Source organism: Thermobia domestica, chromosome 11 (genome assembly GCF_964235325.1).
Source record: "Thermobia domestica chromosome 11, izTheDome1.hap1.1, whole genome shotgun sequence".
Classification (NCBI taxonomy): Eukaryota; Metazoa; Arthropoda; class Insecta; order Zygentoma; family Lepismatidae; genus Thermobia; species Thermobia domestica.
In genome coordinates, this window is record NC_137464.1 from 87,084,062 (window position 1) to 87,104,935 (window position 20,874).

The 20,874-nt window shown below is 34.9% G+C and overlaps 1 protein-coding gene across 3 annotated transcripts in view; it reads right to left on the reverse strand.

The window, feature by feature from the left end:
- Positions 1–20,874, reverse strand: part of Klp98A (kinesin-like protein 98A) — a 289,085-nt gene that overhangs the window by 24,765 nt on the left and 243,446 nt on the right. For all 3 annotated transcript variants that reach the window (XM_081730769.1, XM_081730768.1, XM_081730767.1), the window contains one exon: positions 17,891–18,045. In XM_081730769.1, the coding sequence (XP_081586895.1) occupies positions 17,891–18,045 (155 nt within the window). The remainder of the gene's footprint in view (positions 1–17,890; positions 18,046–20,874) is intronic.

Below are 20,874 nucleotides of genomic sequence, written 5' to 3' on the forward strand. Positions count from 1 at the left end.
TTCTTTAAAAAACATTGTAGAAAGTGTATAATTTTTATGTTAATAAGAACCGAAACAATATAATAATGAAATAACTTTTTGTTTTTTTTTGATGACGTATTTATTTAGAATTAGTGTATGCTGTTGTCTAGCTTCTTTTATCATCCTCTTTTCTTGAAAAAAAAATTGTCTCCAATAAAGTATGAAAAATATATATAGACAGAAACAGACATCTTAGTATCAAACGTGATTAATCGTGATGAATTAAACAAGTTTCCCGTTGTTAAAAAAGAAAACTATAGAAAATTATTGAATTTGGTCTTTAGGTTTTTAGCATGCTATATATATTCTTTATAAGACTATACTTTATAAGGGAAGATGTGCGATCATACCCACAAATTTAGCTAGTGAGTGAAAGATGTTTTCGGCACAAATATTTTACAGGTTTAGGTGCATGAAACACCAATACGCCAGGGTCTCGACCTTCGTTTATTCCACATTATTATCCGACATATCATAGCAGGTAAAAAGGAGCATCAATTGGCAAGAAGAACTGCAAGTTGTGGTCTGTTTTCGATGCTCCGGACTCGATCGCCTAGCACGCCCGTCTATACCATGACTCATACGTCTATCATTCAGTGCAGGCACGTATCCAGCTTTTCTTTTCGGAGGGGGCCCAACACGAATTCTCGTAAGCATGTAATTCTAATGTTTCAAAAATATCAATAATAATAATAATAATAATAATAATAATAATAATAATAATAATAATAATGCAACAGTTCTGTATTTCTCTTAAACGTTTCTTACTTTTCATTTATGAACCGGTCAAACTGCATTGTAACACAAACGAAATCAAAAAATATTTCTAGAGACATGTAAGGAAAACTGTCTGCTACGTATATCACATAAAAAAATAGCAAATGGCTATGAGTGTAGCGTTCTAATACAGTAATGTTATAAACAAAACGGAAACGAAATTATAATCCCATTTAAAAGTGTGCTTTAATTCCACCTGGTTTCAATGGCATTACGGTATATTCTTACAAGTAACACTCCGATTTTGATAAAATTTGGCAGGTAGATACTACACATAAAATAAACGAATACATGTTTCTTTTTTTCTGCGGAAAAACGATTTTAGGGGGCAAAAGCCCCCACCCAAAATTTTGAAAATTGATGCCCGAAAGGCAAAAACAAGTGGACCAAAGTGAACGAAATTGTGCACAGATATGGCAGACGTAAAATGAAGGAATACGTGTTTTGTATTTTCCTGGAAAAAACGGTTAGGTGGGGCACAGACTCCTCCAAACCTTTGATCACGAAATATCAAAAGTGCTAGTAACAATATGTCAGATGTGTGTAAAGGACGAAGAATTCCAACGACACTTTGTGTATATACGATACGCAAAAACTAAACGAATACCTGTTTTTTTTTTTATTTTCTGGCGAAAAAATGGCTTTTGGGGGCAAAAGCCCCCATCCAAAATTTTGAATGTTGATGCCCGAAAGGCAAGAAAAAGTGAATCTAAATGAAAGAAATTGTGCCCAAATATTGTAGACGTAAAATGAGGGAATACGGGTTTTGTATTTTCCTGGAAAAAAGAAAAGAAAAACGTTTGGGTGGGACACAGACCCCTCCAAAACTTTGATCGTGAAATATCAAAAGTGCTAATAACAGTATGTCAGAAGTGCCCAAATTTACATGAAGAATTGGAACGACACATTGTGTAGGGACAATACACAAAAAACAAACGAATACGGTTTTTTTTTCTGCGAAAAAATGGTTTTAGAGGGAAGAATTCCCCACCCAAAATTTTGAAATTTAAGGCCAAAAAGGCAACAAGAAGTGCACCGAATTGGATGAAATCGTGCACACATATTCTAGACGTAAATTGAGGTAATTGTGTTTCGTATTTTCCTGAAAAAAAAAAAAAACCTGAAAAAAAAAAAAAATCTTCTTAGTTGGTTATTACGAAATATCAAAAGTGCAAATAAGTATACGTCAGAAGTTCCTAAAAGTATGGAGAATTGCAACGAAACTTCGTATAGGGACAATTTGCAAAACAATAAATGAAATGTGTTTTAATTTGTACGGAAAAACAGTGTTGGAGCCTAGAGCCACTCCTAAAAAAAATATTACCGTAAAAGTGCAGGAAGGAGTGGACCGAAGCAAATGAAATTGTGTGTAGATATTGTATAGACTGTATGTAAAATAAGGACTTTCGTGTTTTTAAGATGTCCCTATCAATTTTGGCACATCAACAGCAAACAGGAAATTAATCGGCACGTGTTTTTGTTTATGCGGAAAATCATTGTAAGGGTTAAAGTTGCCTCGTGAAATACTATAAAATACGCTATACTGTTTGTGATTGTTGTTGATCTGTCAAATTTGAATAAATCTGATGGAGACACTTGTGAAACAGGAGAGGCTTTATTTATCATATCCAATATCTATAGACAATTTCATTGGCTTCGGTCCACTTCTTCCGACACTCAACACCACGGTCCACTCAACAGTATTTTTCTTTTCAGGAAAATACGAAACACGTATTCCCTCATCTTACCTCTACAACATTTGTGAACAATTTCATTCAGTTCGGTCGATTTCTTCTTCCCTTTCGGGCGTCAAATTTCAAAATTCTGGGTAGGACCTTTTGCCCCCTAAGACCGTTTTTTTTTCACAGGAAATAAAAAAAGCCGTATTTGTTTATTTTTTGCTTATTGTCCTAACACAAAGTTTTGTTCCAATTCTTCATGTAAATTTGGGCACTTCTGACATACTGTTATTAGCACTTTTGTTATTTCATGATCAAAGGTTTGGAGGAGTCTGTGCCCCACCTAACCGTTTTTTCCAGGAAAATACGAAACCCGTATTCCCTCATTTTTCGTCTAAAATATCTATGCACAATTTCATTCACTTCGGTTCACTTTTTCTTACCTTTCAGGTGTCAACTTTCAAAATTTTGGGTGGGGGCTTTTTCCCCTAGAACCGTTTTTCCGCAGAAAATAAACAAAAACCGTATTCGTTTATTTTTTGCGTATTGTTCATACACAAAGTGTCGTTGCAATTCTTCATGTCCTTTACACACATCTTACATGTTACTAGCACTTTTGATATTTCATGATCAAAGGTTTGGAGGTGTCTGTGCCCCACCTAACCGTTTTTTCCAGGAAAATACAAAATACGTATTCCCTAATTTTACGTCTGCAATATCTGTGCACAATTTCGTTCACTTTGGTCCACTTGTTTTTGCCTTTCGGGCGTCAACTTTCAAAATTTTGGGTGAGGGCTTTTGCCCCCCTAAAACCGTTATTCCGCAAAAAATAAAAAAGCACTTATTTGTTTACTTTATGTGTAGTATCTACCTGCCAAATTTTATCAAAATCGGAGTGTTACACTGGGGAAGTGTTACTTGTTAGAATTATAACAACAACGCATTGCCCACAGTTTGAACACTGACTCAAAGTAATCTGATATAAAAGAACCTCAAAAGAAAAAAAGTAGGTTTATTAAAAAGTGTTTGAGGTTTGGAAAGGGACAGCTTCCAGGACCTCACGCTGGATACGTCCCTGAGTCAATGCATTATATCTGTTTCTTGCAAAACATGATTATTAGATGAGTAATATGTAAAATTATATCATAGTTTGACTTTTAATAGGTCTTTCCTTAACACACCCATATTATCCGGCATTCTGCCTGTCTGTTTTATGTCGGATAAACGAAACTCTACTGTATTTCCAAAGATAGCATATACACAGGGGCTAGCGGTCTGCACGGGCTGGAATTTTTAGAACGGACCCTGCCCGTCCCCTTTAATTTATAATCTATAGGCATTAGCGGATTAAGGGCGGAGCCAATGGAGCCCAGGCTTCGGGACCCCAAGCTCAGAGGGCTCTTTAAAATCCCTCTGTTTAACAGTAAAATATAGTAATCAACTTATATTATAGGCTCCAGACCGATGCTAATTTTTTTCCGCTCGTTACGCTCGCGGTATCGCTAGATTTAAGTCTTTCCATCAGCAGCATTTAACTGTTAATAATGAATGCAATTATTTAATTGTTAATAATGGATTTAACTAAACTAATTATTGTAAACTTGGAGCACATTCAAATATTACAGCATAGTTCTCGGTAGTTCCATAAACCTATGAGGCTGTGGAAGGCAGCAAAGAAAATTTTTGCACTGGAACTATTCTTAACATAGGGCCCCCTTAAAATAGTCGGCTCTAGGTCCCCAAAAGCCTTAATCCGCCCATGTCTATAAGCAATATTTCACGAAAAGCATGTATTTTTTAACAAATGTGTTTGTCATCAAGTTTTCATAAAGTAGTCCCTTTCTCCTTTAAGCAATTTCAGAGGCCACGGTGTTTCAGTGGTAGAGCGTTCTCCTCTTGTGCATGGAGTCCTTGGTTCGATCTATGCTCGCGCCAAGTGAACCTTGTGCTGGACACTGTGTGCGTGAGTTTTCTCGGGGTTCTCCCGTTTTATCCCACTTTCTTCATTCGATCATTTCATTCATTTCTTATCATCACTGTCTCCTTTAGCCTAGCCGGCATAACCGTGGGACGTAAAACTTAAAGGTTTCATTTCAAATCATTTCAATCAAAAAACAGTTGTAGGAAGTATGTAATTTCGAATAAAACAAACTACTATATACAATTCTGAGTATATTATTCTTTTATGAAATTCTCGCGAACCTTATTTCTAAATCGAAGGGTAAGAAGACTAAATTCACTCTCTTATTGTTATAGATCCATTTCAATTGAAGCAGTTGGAATAGTTGGAAAAAATTAAAAAGCCATACCCTATATTCCAGTGTGGCACAATTGGTATAACGCGGCACACTGGTGTGTCTAGCAAAGTGAACAGTGTGACGCAAACTGTTTCCTATTATTTGCAAGAATATTTGTCGAGTTTCTGTTATTTATTATTATTATTATTATTATTATTATTATTATTATTATTATTATTATTATTATTATTATTATTATTATTATCAACGATTCTTCCATGGACAGCTGTCTGTATACGGTTAAGCAACCACAAGTATCACATTGAGGGATAATGCAAAAGTCTATTTGCTTGTATATTATATCGGGAATAACTGCATCCGTCTAGAAAGCTAGGACTAACAACAAAGGGATCCGATGTTCTGACCGCACCCCGCCCCAAATCGTGAGTGCTACAAGTTCTCTTCTACGCCTTAGCACAATAAGGGCTGTTGCGTTAAGGGAGAGAGAGAAACAACTTAATTCCATTGCAGTTATATGCTTATTAAATGTTAACTTATGTTTATAAATTATGTAAATGATCGTATCGTTTTCTGTTTATTATTATTATTATTATTATTATTATTATTATTATTATTATTATTATTATTATTATTATTATTATTATTATTATTATACATTTCTTAATAGGTTGATTGCCACGTGTATGGAATTCCATACACACGGCTCTCCTGTGCAGCAGAACGTGATGATTTTCCATACGCAAACAATGTAGATATTCCAAGTTTGTTGTGTTCGTTTTATAGGTGTGTATGTAATTAGATACATACGGCGTAGAAATCAAAATTTAATATCCATGCCACGTATATGCAAAACCATACACAAAGAAATTTATGAACAAAGACATTGAGTTTCAGTTTATCGTCTCGTTCAGCAACGAAGCTATAAGAGACTTCGGCCTACTGATTAACGTGGACTCTAAACCACGTGAGCTCTCGCCGGGAATCGAAGCCGTGTCTTCCACGCCAAAGGCGCATGCGCTAACCGCATATCCACTAAGGAGCTCATGAACAGAGACATTTATGGGCTAAAACAAAGGCGAAAACAAAGATGTGTGATGTGATTTTGAGTTTATCGTCTCTTTCAGCAGCGAGGCTATATGAGACGTGGACCTACTGATTAAAGTGGAATCTGAACCACCTGAGCTCCCGCCGGCCGAAAACAAAGAATGTTCATTTCAATGCAAACCTATGTAGGCCTACGGACTTCAATATTCGCCCTCAAACGAAAGTGAAGACTATCCATGATTCGCAGTATTAAACTCTCTCTCACCTCTGTATTCTCCTAACATGTCTCCCAGCGATTACAACATTTTTTGGCGTCTCAATCACTTCTTATGTTAGTAGGATAGCTTTACCTAGAGGCCACTGATTAACCTGGCATTGTATTTTTCACTTTTTTACCTTTGGAATTGACAATCATCGTTTGGACATTTCAGTCGCACCTACCTAATATTAACAATGTTTCTACGATAATTTCGTAACATTGTATTATTTCTTTGTTGATTAGCTTGGTTAGGCTTATTTAAACACCTTTTTTCTTTGCACCGACGTGTAACATCTCTTGGACGAAAATATACTAGCTCTCACTGGAAATCAAATCCAGAACCAATGCACTTGAACCATTTGACCACAACAAGGCACATTTAAAAAGAGGTTTCGATTTTGTTCGGAAAATTGTGATTAGGTGTAACATTAAAAATACATTTAAGAAAGGGTACGGAGCAAACGCACTGTACTTTCTCGCTTGAATTTCTTACACTGACTCGTGTTAGGCTGCAACTATTATTGAAACATTTATTTGGGAAATTGCGAATAAAATAATATTTTGGAAAACTTTGCTAGAAGAAACTTCAGGCCCAAAAGTAAAGTACCCATTGGTCATATTTCCGTTAGAAATAACTTGATCCATATATTAGAATTATTAAGGATATAATTGTATGCGAACTATAAGCAAAAGCGTCTGAGTAATTTCTGAGAAAATCATGAAAAAAGTCACCCCAAGAATAAATTATCCTTTGTGGATCTTTTCAGGACAAACAAGCTATGCTATATTGTTAGTGTTTTCATAAAACATTTATTTATGAAATACGAACACAATCGCCTGAGTCGTTCTTGAGAAAATCGCAGGGTAAAACTTACTGTCAAAAGTATTATACCACTTCTAGATTTTCCGGATGAGGGAATTATACCATATAGCTAGGTTATTTATGTAACATGTATTTATAAAATATGAACAACAAACATCTCCTGAGTTGTTTTTAGGAAGGTCATCGTTAAAAGCTTACCCCCAAAGGTAAACTCTTCTATCTGTAATTTTGACAGTATATCGAATAATTTTTAAGCAAATCGTCGGAAAAAATTTCACTGTCAAAGTAAACTCTCTCTTTTGGATTTTTCTTTTCGGAACAAGCGAGTTATGCATATTGTAAGAGTGTTACAGACAATATTTTTACTGAAATTAGAAGAAATTTGTCTCAGTTATTACTGAGAAAATTATCAAAAAAAAATTCAACCCTTGAGAAAACCACTTCTTCTGTATGTTAACGGAATAAACGATTTATGCTGTATCTTAGTTTATTAATGAAACATTTCTTTACGAAATATGAACAAAATTGCCTGAGGCATTAATGGGAAAACCATCGGGGGAAAGCTCACCCTAAGAGTAAACTACTCCTTCGAACGAGTTGTCATATTGTTAGGTTATTAATAATACGTTTATTTATGAAATGTGGTTGAGAAAATTGTGGAAAAAGAACGCATACCATACAGTAAATTACACCATATATATTTTCTCAGAAAAAATATTCATATACGGTGGATATTTGTTAATAAAATATATATTTATAAAAAGTAAATAAAATCGTCACAGCTTTTTTTCTTGAGAAAATTGAATTATTTTAAATTTTAATCCTTCAGTAAATTACCCTTACTTTTAGGTGTCGAAGGATATACAATTCGAAAGATAATATGTTATTAAAACGTTATGTCTAGAATTCGGTCCAGATACGTTGAACAGTATGGCCTCTATTTGAGTGCATGTAAAAGCGTGACGAACCGAGAGACGAATAGATGGACAGACATCGAAAAATAATTTTTTCGATATGTAGGAGCATTGTAGCTTGAATTCATTGAAATCTGGTATTCGGTTTTTATAACTATCACCACACTTTCTTCTTTCGTCGCTCGACTGTGAAAACGAATAGGCCTATACCGACACGTAAGGTGATAATTTGTAATCCCAAAAATTTAATTTGTTATGTTTAATGTGTTGTCACGCTAGAAAAAAAAAAGCTTATGCATGTTACATCATTTTATTATCAGTTTTTCACGCTACTGTATAATTCGGTATGATTATAATTAATACCCATGGCATCTTTTGGAAGCATTCGTGTTCCTCACAAATAGAGCTGTTAATTTAGTTTTGTTTAAAGAAAGCATCCTTTATTTCCTTACACAGACTTATGATTGTATTTGTTGCACTTGTGGATATGAAACAAAAGGAGAGAGAGAGAGAGAGTCAATACTCTAAAAAGAAACACACACACTGAAACACTAGAACAGTAATTTAACATCAGCTTTTTTTTTTTCTTCATGACAACGAGCTATCGCTGTGACTGTGTTCGCCACGCTGTGTGTAAGGCAGCAGGTCGCGCATGTTTTGTTTTTTTTTTACTGTTCCTGACTCACAGACACTCGCAGTGAGTTGAAGTTACTTCTGCTGACGGAGAGGGAATGATTAAGCATATTATACCATAAACTGAAAACAATCGCTATTAGTAATAATACACTAATTCTAAATAAATACGTCGTCAGAAAAAACAAAAAGTTATTTCATTATTATATTGTTTCGGTTCTTATTAACATAAAAATTATACACTTTCTACAATGTTTTTTAAAGAAAAAATTGGATGGGATCGCATGGGATTCGATCTGGTGTCAAAACAATATAAGAATTACTAGTCCGCCACTCTACCCACTTGACCACACAGATTACCTTTTGTTGCCTGTCTTTTTCTTAACAAATAAATGCTCATGGCTATAGAGCATGTCACTTCCAAACTTAAGACAACAGTTTTTCTCTTTGTTTCTATACTTCCGTATAACATCTTGGTTAAGAAGCTAATTTATATTTGGTAGACAGTTTACACCCTAGATTTAAGCCAATAAATGCAATATATTAGTCCACTTTCCAGTTCCTTGATTCAACTCAAGTTATTCCCTCTGCAATCGTGCTGTGCTACTGCAAAAAATCCCTCGAAAACATTATTGCCAGTATACACAAAACCGAACATAATTTTGTTTTTTGCTTATATTTTTATTATTTTATTATATTTTTTGGAAATATCTCCTTAGATGGATTGCTTTCTATTATCTCCACATACTAATAACTGAATTTTACCCATAAACATAAGGAAAATGGAATAATTGCGAAAAATCGTGAGTTACAGTATACGCGCAATATTTTTTGCGCATGGGAGTACGTTATATTGCATTAAAATCCGATAATTTTCACTAAAATTCTATGAAAACTTCATAATTTCTAGGGAAAATAACACGTTCTTTTCTTCAAGATGAGATGAGTTCACCCCCTTGCCTTCAAATCACTACAACCTCAAACAATAAGAGTAAGTCTCAAACTAAGCACATGATTTATTTCATAAAATTCGGAGAATTTGACGAAATATGCCTTTAAAAATTGGGAGTAAATTCACCCCTCATTCGTGACAAATTTCGACGTCACGAAGTGAGGCACAATGGAAAGCCTTAAAGAAAATATATACTAGACAGCATCCAACTCAAATTAATTTTACGGAAGTTATCGTGGAATATTAGTTTAATAATAATAATAATTGAAATATGTTTATTGGAAGCAAACAGCATTACAGCCACAGGTGCCCCAAAGAAAGAAAAAAAAAGTTTTTACAAGCATAGGGCGCATGCAAATTGAATTAGCAACATACAACTGATTATACAAAAATAGATGAAATGGATAAAATATTAGTCCAGAAAAATAACATAAAAACATGCAGTATCTGTTTCAAAATAATAATAATAATAATAATAATAATAATAATAATAATAATAATAATAATATATTATAATAAAATTATTATTATTATTATTATTATTATTATTATTATTATTATTATTATTATTATTATTATTATTATTACATGAGGAAACTTTCAAGTCAAGATCGAATTTATCCCCTTTGCTCTTAACAGATTTCAATCATAAGAAGTACGGATGATCAGGAAGCTCTGAAGAAAGTATACGCATATTGCATCAAAATCGAATACTTTTTACAAAAAATAATATTGAAAAACGGTTTTATTATATGATTTATATGAGGCGTTCAAGATATAGTAGGAGCGAATTCAACTAAAATTACACGCAATCAGAACGTTCGAAAAATATACTTAAGGTTCGAGTAGTAATAACAAACTGCTCTGTGGAAGTTAACAGCACTCGTACCTACAGACGTGTTATGTATACAGTGTGTTTCTGTATATGTATAATCAGTACAAGCTGTTCCTTTTTCGCTTACAAAATAAAGTTTCAAAATTTATGACTATTATTTTGACCGTTTTAGAGTGCATTTTCAGGGGAAAAAAGCCTTTCTTGAGTTTGCTCTTACTTTCGAAACGCGTAATTATATGCCAAATTGCAAAACAGGTCCTATATATTTAAAATACCAAATAAAAGGTCTTAATTCTAACATGGAGAGGATTTTATCCCCTTATTCTTGACTGCTATCAATTCCAATCACTTTCCTAAAGTTGGAGTTCAAATTTAAATAGGATAAAATCTATATGTTATCCCATCTGTAATGAAACCTGGATTTTCCGCAGTAAAGACGTCAAGCCACAAGAAAACTTAATAACTAATCTATTACGTTGTTTGGTAACTCGAACAATGTTTAACCAGTATACTTGGTGCCTGTATTACTAGTTGTGTTTACTTCGGTTATACACCAGGATGCATTTTCAATTAACTATCACTTTCTGAAGCTACTGTACTTCATACTTTAGAACAAATTCAATATATTTTGATTTTTTAAATGATGAATTTTTAATCAAGTGGGTAATTTCGGATTTCTTATATTTTGCAAAGCATATTATTTTTAGTCTTAATCCTAGCAGGATTAAAGAGGGCTATAAAGTGTCCACAATTTTGAAATTTGAGTTTTTGATCACGAATATGTATGATCCTCTATTTCATCTTTTTATATTTTGTATCGGTAAGTTTCAAAAATATTTACTTCCATGAACCAAATTTTCTTCCTGTGTTTTCTTTGTGGATCATAAAAGTCAACAGTGATAACTCAATATTGAATATTACGAAGAGGCGAATTGGCGTGAATAGTTCCATCGATACTACAAGCTTAGTTACATCAAAATTAGCATAGTATTAGGCAACTGAAAATTAGTATAATGAAACTACACCGGGTATTTGTTGCACCTAAAAATATATAGAAAACATTACGTATTATGTTCTCTGCAAACTCCTCACAGTGAATAATACTTGTATTAACAATATTGCTCCATATATACTTGTGGACAATTCATAGGAATTCCCTCTTTTATCCTTTTATGAAAATGTTCTTTTTTTTCAATTAATAATATAATTCAATAATATATATAATTCAATTATAATAATAACATTTCATTTCAGTAGAAGATTGCACTGGACATTTCTATCCTTCCCTTGGCCCACACTGAAATACGCTGGGACTTAGTCCTTCCAGGCTTAGCAAAGCATGAGAAAGAGTTAAGTAAAATACCTGAAGATAATTATAGCAAAACAACAAATGTAGTGGAAAAGTGAGATATCGGAACTTTTCATTACCTCTATAGAGCTGTCTCAAATTACTGTCTAACTCAGAAACAGAAAGAGAAACAAGCTGACTGTGCTGCTGGCTGCTCCAAGTCTGAGCATCCGCCCAGCAATGGGGAGATTAATATTTGATTTAACGACAATCCAACGATCAGTTCTTTCTAAGTTTTCCAATATATAATTGTGATGATTCAGTAAAAGCAAATTATCGACGCATTCTGTTTATTTTTTTAAAAAAAAATATTCAATATAATCTGAATTTTTACTGTCATTTAACTTTGCATCTAAAAATAATTGATATAAGGATATTGTAGAAATAAATGCTAATAGACAGTGCCAACTTTATAATTTGTAAACACTTACCAAAATATTCGTAATTTTAACATTGTATAACACACGCCTTTGCAAGAGAAGGAAATACTAAAACTCTACCCACGCAAATTCAACGGAGACTAATGAGGTTTTGCTTTAGATACTTGATTACTCACTCCTAATGACTCATAACTTAAAAGTGGAAGGGAGAGCGACATTCAACTCTTTTATCTTCCTTTAGGAATGCAATGAAAACATAAACAACTTTCTTGGATTTAGAGATAACATCAAACAAATCAAAACAATGTACTCATAGTTTGCAATACTATTTAACAAAGCAAAGTTTTATCAATCCTAAGCATAATCTAAAAATAAAATGAATCATTTTAATAGAATACCACCACAAATTGCAATCGAATCGATCAGGTAAAACTAAATCGACTTCAGCTTTCCTTTCCTTTGGTAGAAAGCAGTATCTTGTTATATTTGATGACAAGATTATTACATTTGTTGATAACATACAATTAATTAAAATACATTAATTTCATTCCCTTAGTTATCATAAATGACGCACGTATTTATTGGTTCTACTAAAATAGTAAAGTGTATTGGTTCTACTAAAATATATAATTTAATTCTTTACATCGCAAAAGTCAGAAATATTTAACTGAGAAACACTTAGGTCCTATATAGTTTCGTTGCTGATATCTTTCCTGGAATTCCTTTTAAGGAGTAAAGAATGTTTCTCAAAATTTAGTGGTAATGTTATTTTCTTTCTTCTCAAAATACATGGCTCAGAAATCAGTGGCGGCTCGTGGAGTTTGAAACGGATAGGACACATCCACAGTATCTACATTTTAGGATAATGATTCAGGATGAGGTCATTTAAGCAAAAGCCGTATGTTGTTCTTTTACATCATTACTAGTCTTCTAAAACAAATTCCTTTACCTCCATCTTTAATGACATACTATGCTTTACTACAAGGACAGCATAACCAAAGCATTTAGCTTCCGTTCCTTATGAAATTTAGCAGCAATAGGCAGAGCGAAGGATAATTCGGCTTTCTTATTTCTCATTGGACAATTATTATTAACACTATCACACGCCCTGAGAATGCTAACAATATTATCATGGAAAAATTCGAAAGGGGCGTTGTACTAGAGGCAAAATTTTGAGACTTTATAATAATTCTAGGTCTGCCTGCAATTTTGGATCATTTGTTCTCGTGTACATTTTCAAAGTTGTGTGAAATCCACTCTCACGATATTAGTTAAGATATTCATGAAACTTGTAAACGAAAAACAGCTTTGAAATACGACGCACACAAATGACCTGAAAACTTAAACCTATCACTAATCAAACTTACCGTTAATCCTCTAATCACACATACCCTAATTATATCAAAAACTTTCTAGAGCTGCCAACCTATTGCTGTTACTAATTTCATGCTCAATGTGCTGTTTCTCATCAACGGCTCATTTCAAGAAAAATTATTTTCATACAGTTTCCAAACACTATCTACAGCAGTAACAGAATGATTTACATATCCCTTGATTTTGATATCGGCGATATCTGTTTATTTAGAATAGAATCAAAGAGAAGACAAACATGTGGCATGATACTGTGACAATACCCAGCCAATAAATAAACTGAGGATCTTGCAAATGTTCCCACACAAACTGATGCTTCAATACAATATTTTTGTCACTTATTTCGGTGTCTTTTATCCTGATCAAAATAGTTAAGCAAATTATCTTTCGCTCAAAAACAGTACGAAGTTGGAAATATCACATTGTCGTTTGAACAATATCCTGCACATTTTGTGAAATAATCCGTTCTTTTCGGAAACTTGAAAATATATAACCGAAGTCTTATTAATCCTTTAAAAAAAAATGTACGAGGAAGACTGTCGCGACTTGAAGAATAACATTTCTTGATGTACATAACAATGTATATATAATTTAGATTGGGGTCCTTATTTTTCATCAAGCTGCACCCTATCCTCCTGTTCGCTTTTATTGATAATCTACCGCATGTTTGGCATGCGAATTTCTCTGGGGATTTTTCTATTCTCATTTATTGATTGCTCGAGAATCGTTGCCGCTAAGCCACCAACAGTCATGTCCGTGACTCCAAAATAAGTCAAGAATCTTTCAAATATTTTCTCCTCGATTTGATACCTCAGAATTAATTACTGCACAGTTTTGAATTAATTATCTACTCGTTTCATCACCTTACCTAGTTTAGATACTTATGCTTTATACAATAAGACAGAAACCCATCCAAAAGTTAAATGTAAATAGTTTTATTATATAGAGTGGTCCATTAGTCTTAGTACAGTGGGTTATTTTGAAAACAAACATGATTAAAGCAAATCTGACTAGCGGAGGGCGGACTGGGGTAAAGGAGCTACCGATTGATGCATGCGTAGTGATATGAGCGCCATATTGGGTCGGTTTCTTTTTTTTTTTTTTAATAGAAAAGTAGGCATGTGACATCAATTAACACTGTTTTTTGCAGGAGAATGCAGTCCCGCAAGCAGAAATGTGGTATCATGTCCCGTTCCAAAGTTATGACGCCCCAAAGTTGACGGTTTTCTGTTTCCTTGCAGGGAGAGCGACATGGCACTATGGCTGCAAGAAAGACGTGATGCCCCAAATTTGACAGGTTTTCTTTTCGTTGCAGGTAGAGCGAGATGGCACTGACGAAGAAGGAAAGAATTGAGATCATCTTAATATCTGGGGAAAGAAGCAGTCGTGTGATTGATCAGGACTTCAACGCGCGCCACACCCGGAAGACCTGCAATAAGCCACAACACCGTCAGCTACCTCATTAGGAAATTCAGTGAAACTGGTAATGTTGCAGACAGACCACGGTCAGGTCCCCCACGAACCGCGACAGATGAGACATCCACAATGGTGCTTGCTGCGAGTGTGAAAAGTCCGAAGCGCAGCACAAGACAACTATCAGCGATAACAGGCGTACCACGTGCTTCCGTGACGAGGATTGTCCATACGAACAAATGGCATCCCTTCAAGCTGCAGCTTGTCCCCAACCTTTCAGAGGATGATTCAGACCGGTGCATGAATTCGCCAACTGAGCTTTGTTACAATATGACCGAGATCCGAATTTCCCAGCCAGTGTTCTCTTCACAGACGATGCAAACTTTTATTTGGATGGGGAAGTGAATCGCCAGAACATGCAACATTGGTCGGATGCAAACCCACATGCGATCAATCCCTGCAAGAAGATTACCCCTGCTACTATCATGGTGTGGTGTAGCATATGGAACACGTCGATCATAGGGCCCTTAATAATTCCTGGTACCCTAAATGGTGTCCGATATCTGGACATGTTACAGGAGTTGGTGTTTCCGTTGTTTCTCCGCCCTCATGCTACCTTACCGCGATATTTTTAGCAAGATGGTGCCTCACCGCACTATGCGCTGCCTGTGCGGGAATGCTTGGATCTGCATTTTCCTGGACGTTGGATCGGTCGCCGTAGCCCTGTGGAGTGGCCAGCCAGTCGACGAACCACACTCCCTTGGATTTTTTTATGGGGACACTTAAAACATCTGGTGTGTCAGGAGAAGATTCGGGATGCTGCACACTTACAGGGATGTATTCAGGACGCCTGTGATAGCATCACCCCCGGTGTGATGTTACGGGTAAAATAGGACTGGATTAAGAGACTCTGGTTTTGTGTTCCGGTAACATGTGAAGCACATCCTATAGGTGGGACTTAGGGGCGTCATAACTTTCGAACGGGACAAGATAACGCATTTCTGCTTGCGGGACTGCATTCCCCTGCAAAAAAACAGTGTTAATTAATGTGTCACATGACTACCTTCCCATCTGAAAAAATTAACCTGGATCCAAGATTGCCGCCATTCACCACGCATGCATTAATCGGTAGCTCCTTTACCTAAGTCCGCCCCCCCGCTAGTCAGATTTGCTTTAATCATGTTTGTTTCAAAAATAATCCACTGTACTAATTATTATAGACCACCCTGTACATTTATAGGTGCTTGTACTTTCCAATCGTCTTTTAAAGCATATCAAAGACTGCAATGTAATTAGAGTCATTGCATAATATGAATTCTCTGTCTCATCATCATATCACTCAAAGCCAATTAAAATTCCCCACAATAGGGGGCTACGGGTTTCTTTTCTCTTGGTGCATAGGGTCCCTCGTTCAATCCCAGCTCAGGCGAAGTGGGCTTTGTTGTGGATAAACACCATATGTGTGGGTTTTCTCGGAGTTCTCCCGCTTCCTCCAACTTGCTTCATTCTACCATTTCATTCATGCTCATCATCACTGTCCTTTTAAGCTTACACCTCATTTAAGTGGGGCGTAAAACTGAAAGATTTAAGTTTTTTTTTTTTTTCAATTTTTTCACAAAACTCAATCGCATCAATAATGCGTTCCCAGAAGCGCACTCAAAATTTTTATCGGGAGGCGTCCGAAGTTTGAAAGGGTCCAATACTACAAAATACTGCGTCTATGTAGTATTGAACCTATATTCTCACAAAAAACAATAAAACTAAAGAAACGGAAGGATAGTGATGAAATGAAAGATCAAATCTTTAGGCTATATCAATCATTTCTCTGTTAAACACACACATTTTTATTACGAAAGTATACAAATGTATACCAAATTACGAAATTTTGAGAAGGTCCGGACCCGGTGGATACGCCGCGTGGTGTGTCCCTGTGCATGACAAAATATATATATTTATTTTTCTTAACAAGTTCTTCATATCTTCAGTTCTTCAGGTCCGCACAGGCATCCTATAACAATTATAAAGCTTTACCCTAAAGTCAGTTTTCCTAACACAGCAAAACTCATTTCATTATCAAGATGATTTTCTGGGAAGCTATACATTTGTTCTTCCACTAAATTGTTTCAAGACCTTTTTGTCAATTTTATTCCACTACTCTTCTGCATCTAATAAGATCTACGGAAAGCGAAAAAGTGTATTTGCTACAGCCTACAGATTACTAGCACATCTATTCTTATTTTTCGCACACGCTTTTATTATCTATTATGTCACATGGATAGTGTTCTCGTTGAATAAATAGCTCACTAATGGCATCAACGGATTCAATATTATGAGAAAGCAAATGGCATTATATGGAAGCTACTTCTATCCCTAGTTCTTCGCTGTACAAGGTTTCACTCTGTTCTGTCAGACAGCATATAGCATCAAATGCGTCAGGTCTCAACATTACTGTATCCATTCTCAACAGAATTACTCGTAATAGTCCCTCATCTTCTGCAACTCTGAAGGTAGGGATACTGTTAAAGTAATGAGACTGAAAGTCCGCAGCCAGAATCCAGCCATCGCTATGTTGTCAAGTTTTGTCTAACCCATGAACGTGCATAACCACAGTTTCCTTCCGTCTTAACTCCGAAACAAGGCTTAGCTTAGCAAGCATTTAAAAATTGTTCCAATTAATGTATTTGTATATTATTGTTATAATTCTATTTCTCTTTGGATAACGCCTGGGCACGAGACTATGTGACTTATATTAAAACATGCATCTGTCAGAAATAATACATCAATTTTAGAGAGCAGAATTTCGTATTACAAACAAAGGATACGTGCCACTGCACTAAACTTTCTTACTTCCATTTCTAAAACTGAATAATGAATTACGTTATAATTTAGAGTTATTATTGAAATACCCATTTGCGAACTAACAATAACAATAAATAAAGAAAAATTGAAACACATACGTTTATTAATGATTATTTTCAATATAATATAAACAAAATTGTTAAAGACGTTTCCGAGAAAAATCACAATTTTCGATTTCCGCCTCCAATAAACTATCCTTATTTTACGGATTGAAAGAAATTCCGAAAGTTTAAAATTTGATATCGATACACTGAATGGTGGGACTTTAGCCTCTGCGAATACAACTAAACATTAAAGAAGAAACGCTTCACTTTTAAAACTTACCCATCATCTGGCTCAATTGATGTAGACTGAATATCAGATGGATTACTATCTTCCTCATATTCACTGCCCGTCCTGTGGGTCTTCAAAGGCCTTAGAGGATGCTGCTCCAATGAGAACTCTAACCTCACATATTGACGCTGTAAATCTTGCAGAACCTTAGGAAAAGAAAAATAGGAAATATAAACAAGACCTTAAGATGGTATTTACGTAAATATTATATTTAAAGTATACTGTAGTTTTAACCTCCTGAGACCCTGCGTATTGCATACAATACGTTGAACGCCCGTCATGGCTACGAATATTTAAGAACATGCCCGAATCTCGGTTATTGTATTCGGGAAGTGTCGAAATTACTGCAGAAAAGGCAGCTGGTTTTTGTTTTTACCTACAGGTGACTCTATTGTCTGCTGAAGGTAGGAAGAAGACAATTGGGGATATGGACACATCTGATCCAGGTACATTGATTTAATAATTTCTCAGAAAATAAAACATGGGGAAGTAAATTTCAAGTTTAATGATTTACATATTTTATGCTTATACTACGAAGGGAAATATACAATTTTCCTTGTGTATTGTATGCAATACATAGCAATTTAAGACCCAAAGTACTGCATACAATTCGACCCATTACCGATCAATAGGAAAGCAGTATGACAAAATGGTTTTTAAATATGTACTATTGGGTCTATTGTTACCTAATATACAAAATTTCATCAAAAGTTCTTGACAAATAAATGCTCGGGTCTCAGGAGGTTAACTAATGTGTTTATTTCTAAGGTGGTTTCTAAAAGTTTCTTTGTGAATAATAATTGATTAGAATCGAATTGATAGAAGTGATAGATAATAATTGATTAGAACTGAATTGATAGATTGCAAGGAGAATCTTCCTAGGGAATGATGAATGTAACTACTGCACTTCGCTGCAGCAAAATGTACTAAGCCGATAGACCTGAAATTTAGTACACAGAAGGGCATTAAAAAGGAAATGTATGTGTGTATCTGTGTATGTTCCAGCATAACTATGAGCGCCTTGAGTAATTTCCCAACTTTGGTACTCGTATGACATACAATCTGGAAACCAATACATTGGAGACTAGATACTCTAGCAACCCTAAGTTAGTAAGAAGTGGATAAGATGTAACAATAATCAATTAACAATCGATACTAGTGTTGAATCCATAGTCTTTAGGGTCGCTGAGACTAGATGCCACTTACTTAAGCCCAGATAGAGAAAGTGACTACCAGTTGGTATCAGAAACCGTGTTGGGCAGGTATTTATTGCCACTGGAGAAGTGATGTAGACAAAGCAACTAAGAAGAATTTCATTAGGAACATGGAAAGGAAGATAGAAAACATCAACAGCGAGGAAGAGGGAAAGAAAAAAGATTTGGAAAAATTCTACAAACAATTGAACAATAGTGGATATAGGATAGAGCAGTTTAGGAGAAAGAGAAAAGAAGATAATATGGATAGGAAAGAAGAGGAAGACAAGAAGTGGTATGGCATTCAGAGGATAGGCGAAAAGACTGAAGTGCTGAAGAAGTTATTAAGAAAAGGTGGTGTGAAGACTTATAGAAAAGGAGGAGAAACTTTGTTGAAGTGCATAAGGAAGAAAAGGAAAAGGAAGGAAAAATCATATAGAGGAGCAGGAAGAAGGAGTGATATATGAAGTGAAGTGTAGTGAGTGTGACATGAAATACATAGGGGAGACGGGGAAAAGGCTTATGGACAGATTAAAACAACATAAGGATGATGTTAGACTGAAAAGAGATAATAACGCTATATACAAACATGTGAAGGAAACGGGACATAAAATAGACTGGGAGGGGGCTAGGGGTTTAGAGAGAGAGAGAGAAGAGGAAGATTATTAGAAAGTGGAAAGAGGCTAGAAGAATAAAGAGAGAACAAGAGGAGAACTTAATGAATTGGACAAGCGGTATGAATATACAAGAGCAATGGGAGAAATTGTTGGATGTGATAGAAAAGGAACAAGAAAAGTGAATATAGGCTATTAATATTTATTTATATTTATTATTATTATATTTATTTATATTTATTATTTATATTTATATATATTTAGTTATTTTTTTTCTTATTTAATATTTTCTATTTGTTATTTACTTTCTTTGTATGTCATCTGATTAAAGAACTGTTAGAAAAAGTGAAAGGACTCATTATATTTTTCTGTTTGCGCGGAATTGACTTTATCCTCATTGGTTCCCTCCGACCAATGAGAGAGAAGAAGGGGCGTGGCCTTTCACTTTCTCGTGTATATAAGATCTGCTGTAACCTGTCTTTTCTCAGTGTTTGTGTCTGATGAAGAGGACGTTAGGTCCTTGAAACTGTAACACATTGTAAGTATAGTTTTTAATATATATTTCATTCTGCTCTGGTCAGAACGGTGTTTTATTTGTTACTTAAGCCCAGGTGCAGCCCCTATCGGCATGGGGGTGATAAGTGGTGAAAAATAAAATGTTCAAAATGACCGACATTAATGTCGAATCCATAGTTTTCGTGGTAGTTAGCTTATTGGTAACAGTCCCGCTGACTTTCAAGCCCCCAGGTTTAAATAACAATGGGCGTGTCAGCTGGTCAAGGCTCACTTTCCGAACTTCAATTCTCTAATAACTCCATAATGGTCCCTCCAATTTACTAGAACGTGGAGCAAAGATGGTAAAACTGTCTTGACAACCTAAACCGATCAATGTTTGCTGCGGTAACATTATTTATTTATTTATTTATTAACTCTTATTTTGAATGGGGAAATTAAGGTACTTTCCTTTGTCTTGCACTTAACAACTTAATACAATCATTAGAGAATATATAGCATAAATCAACATATACACAATACATGGAACATTATAACTAAAGAAAAGAAAAGAAAAAAAAACAGATAAATTTTAAAAATAGAGAAGAAAGTACGTAAGGATGTAACTTTGGTGGTACTGACTACTGGTAGTCTGCCTTAAGAAAATGTTGTTTTA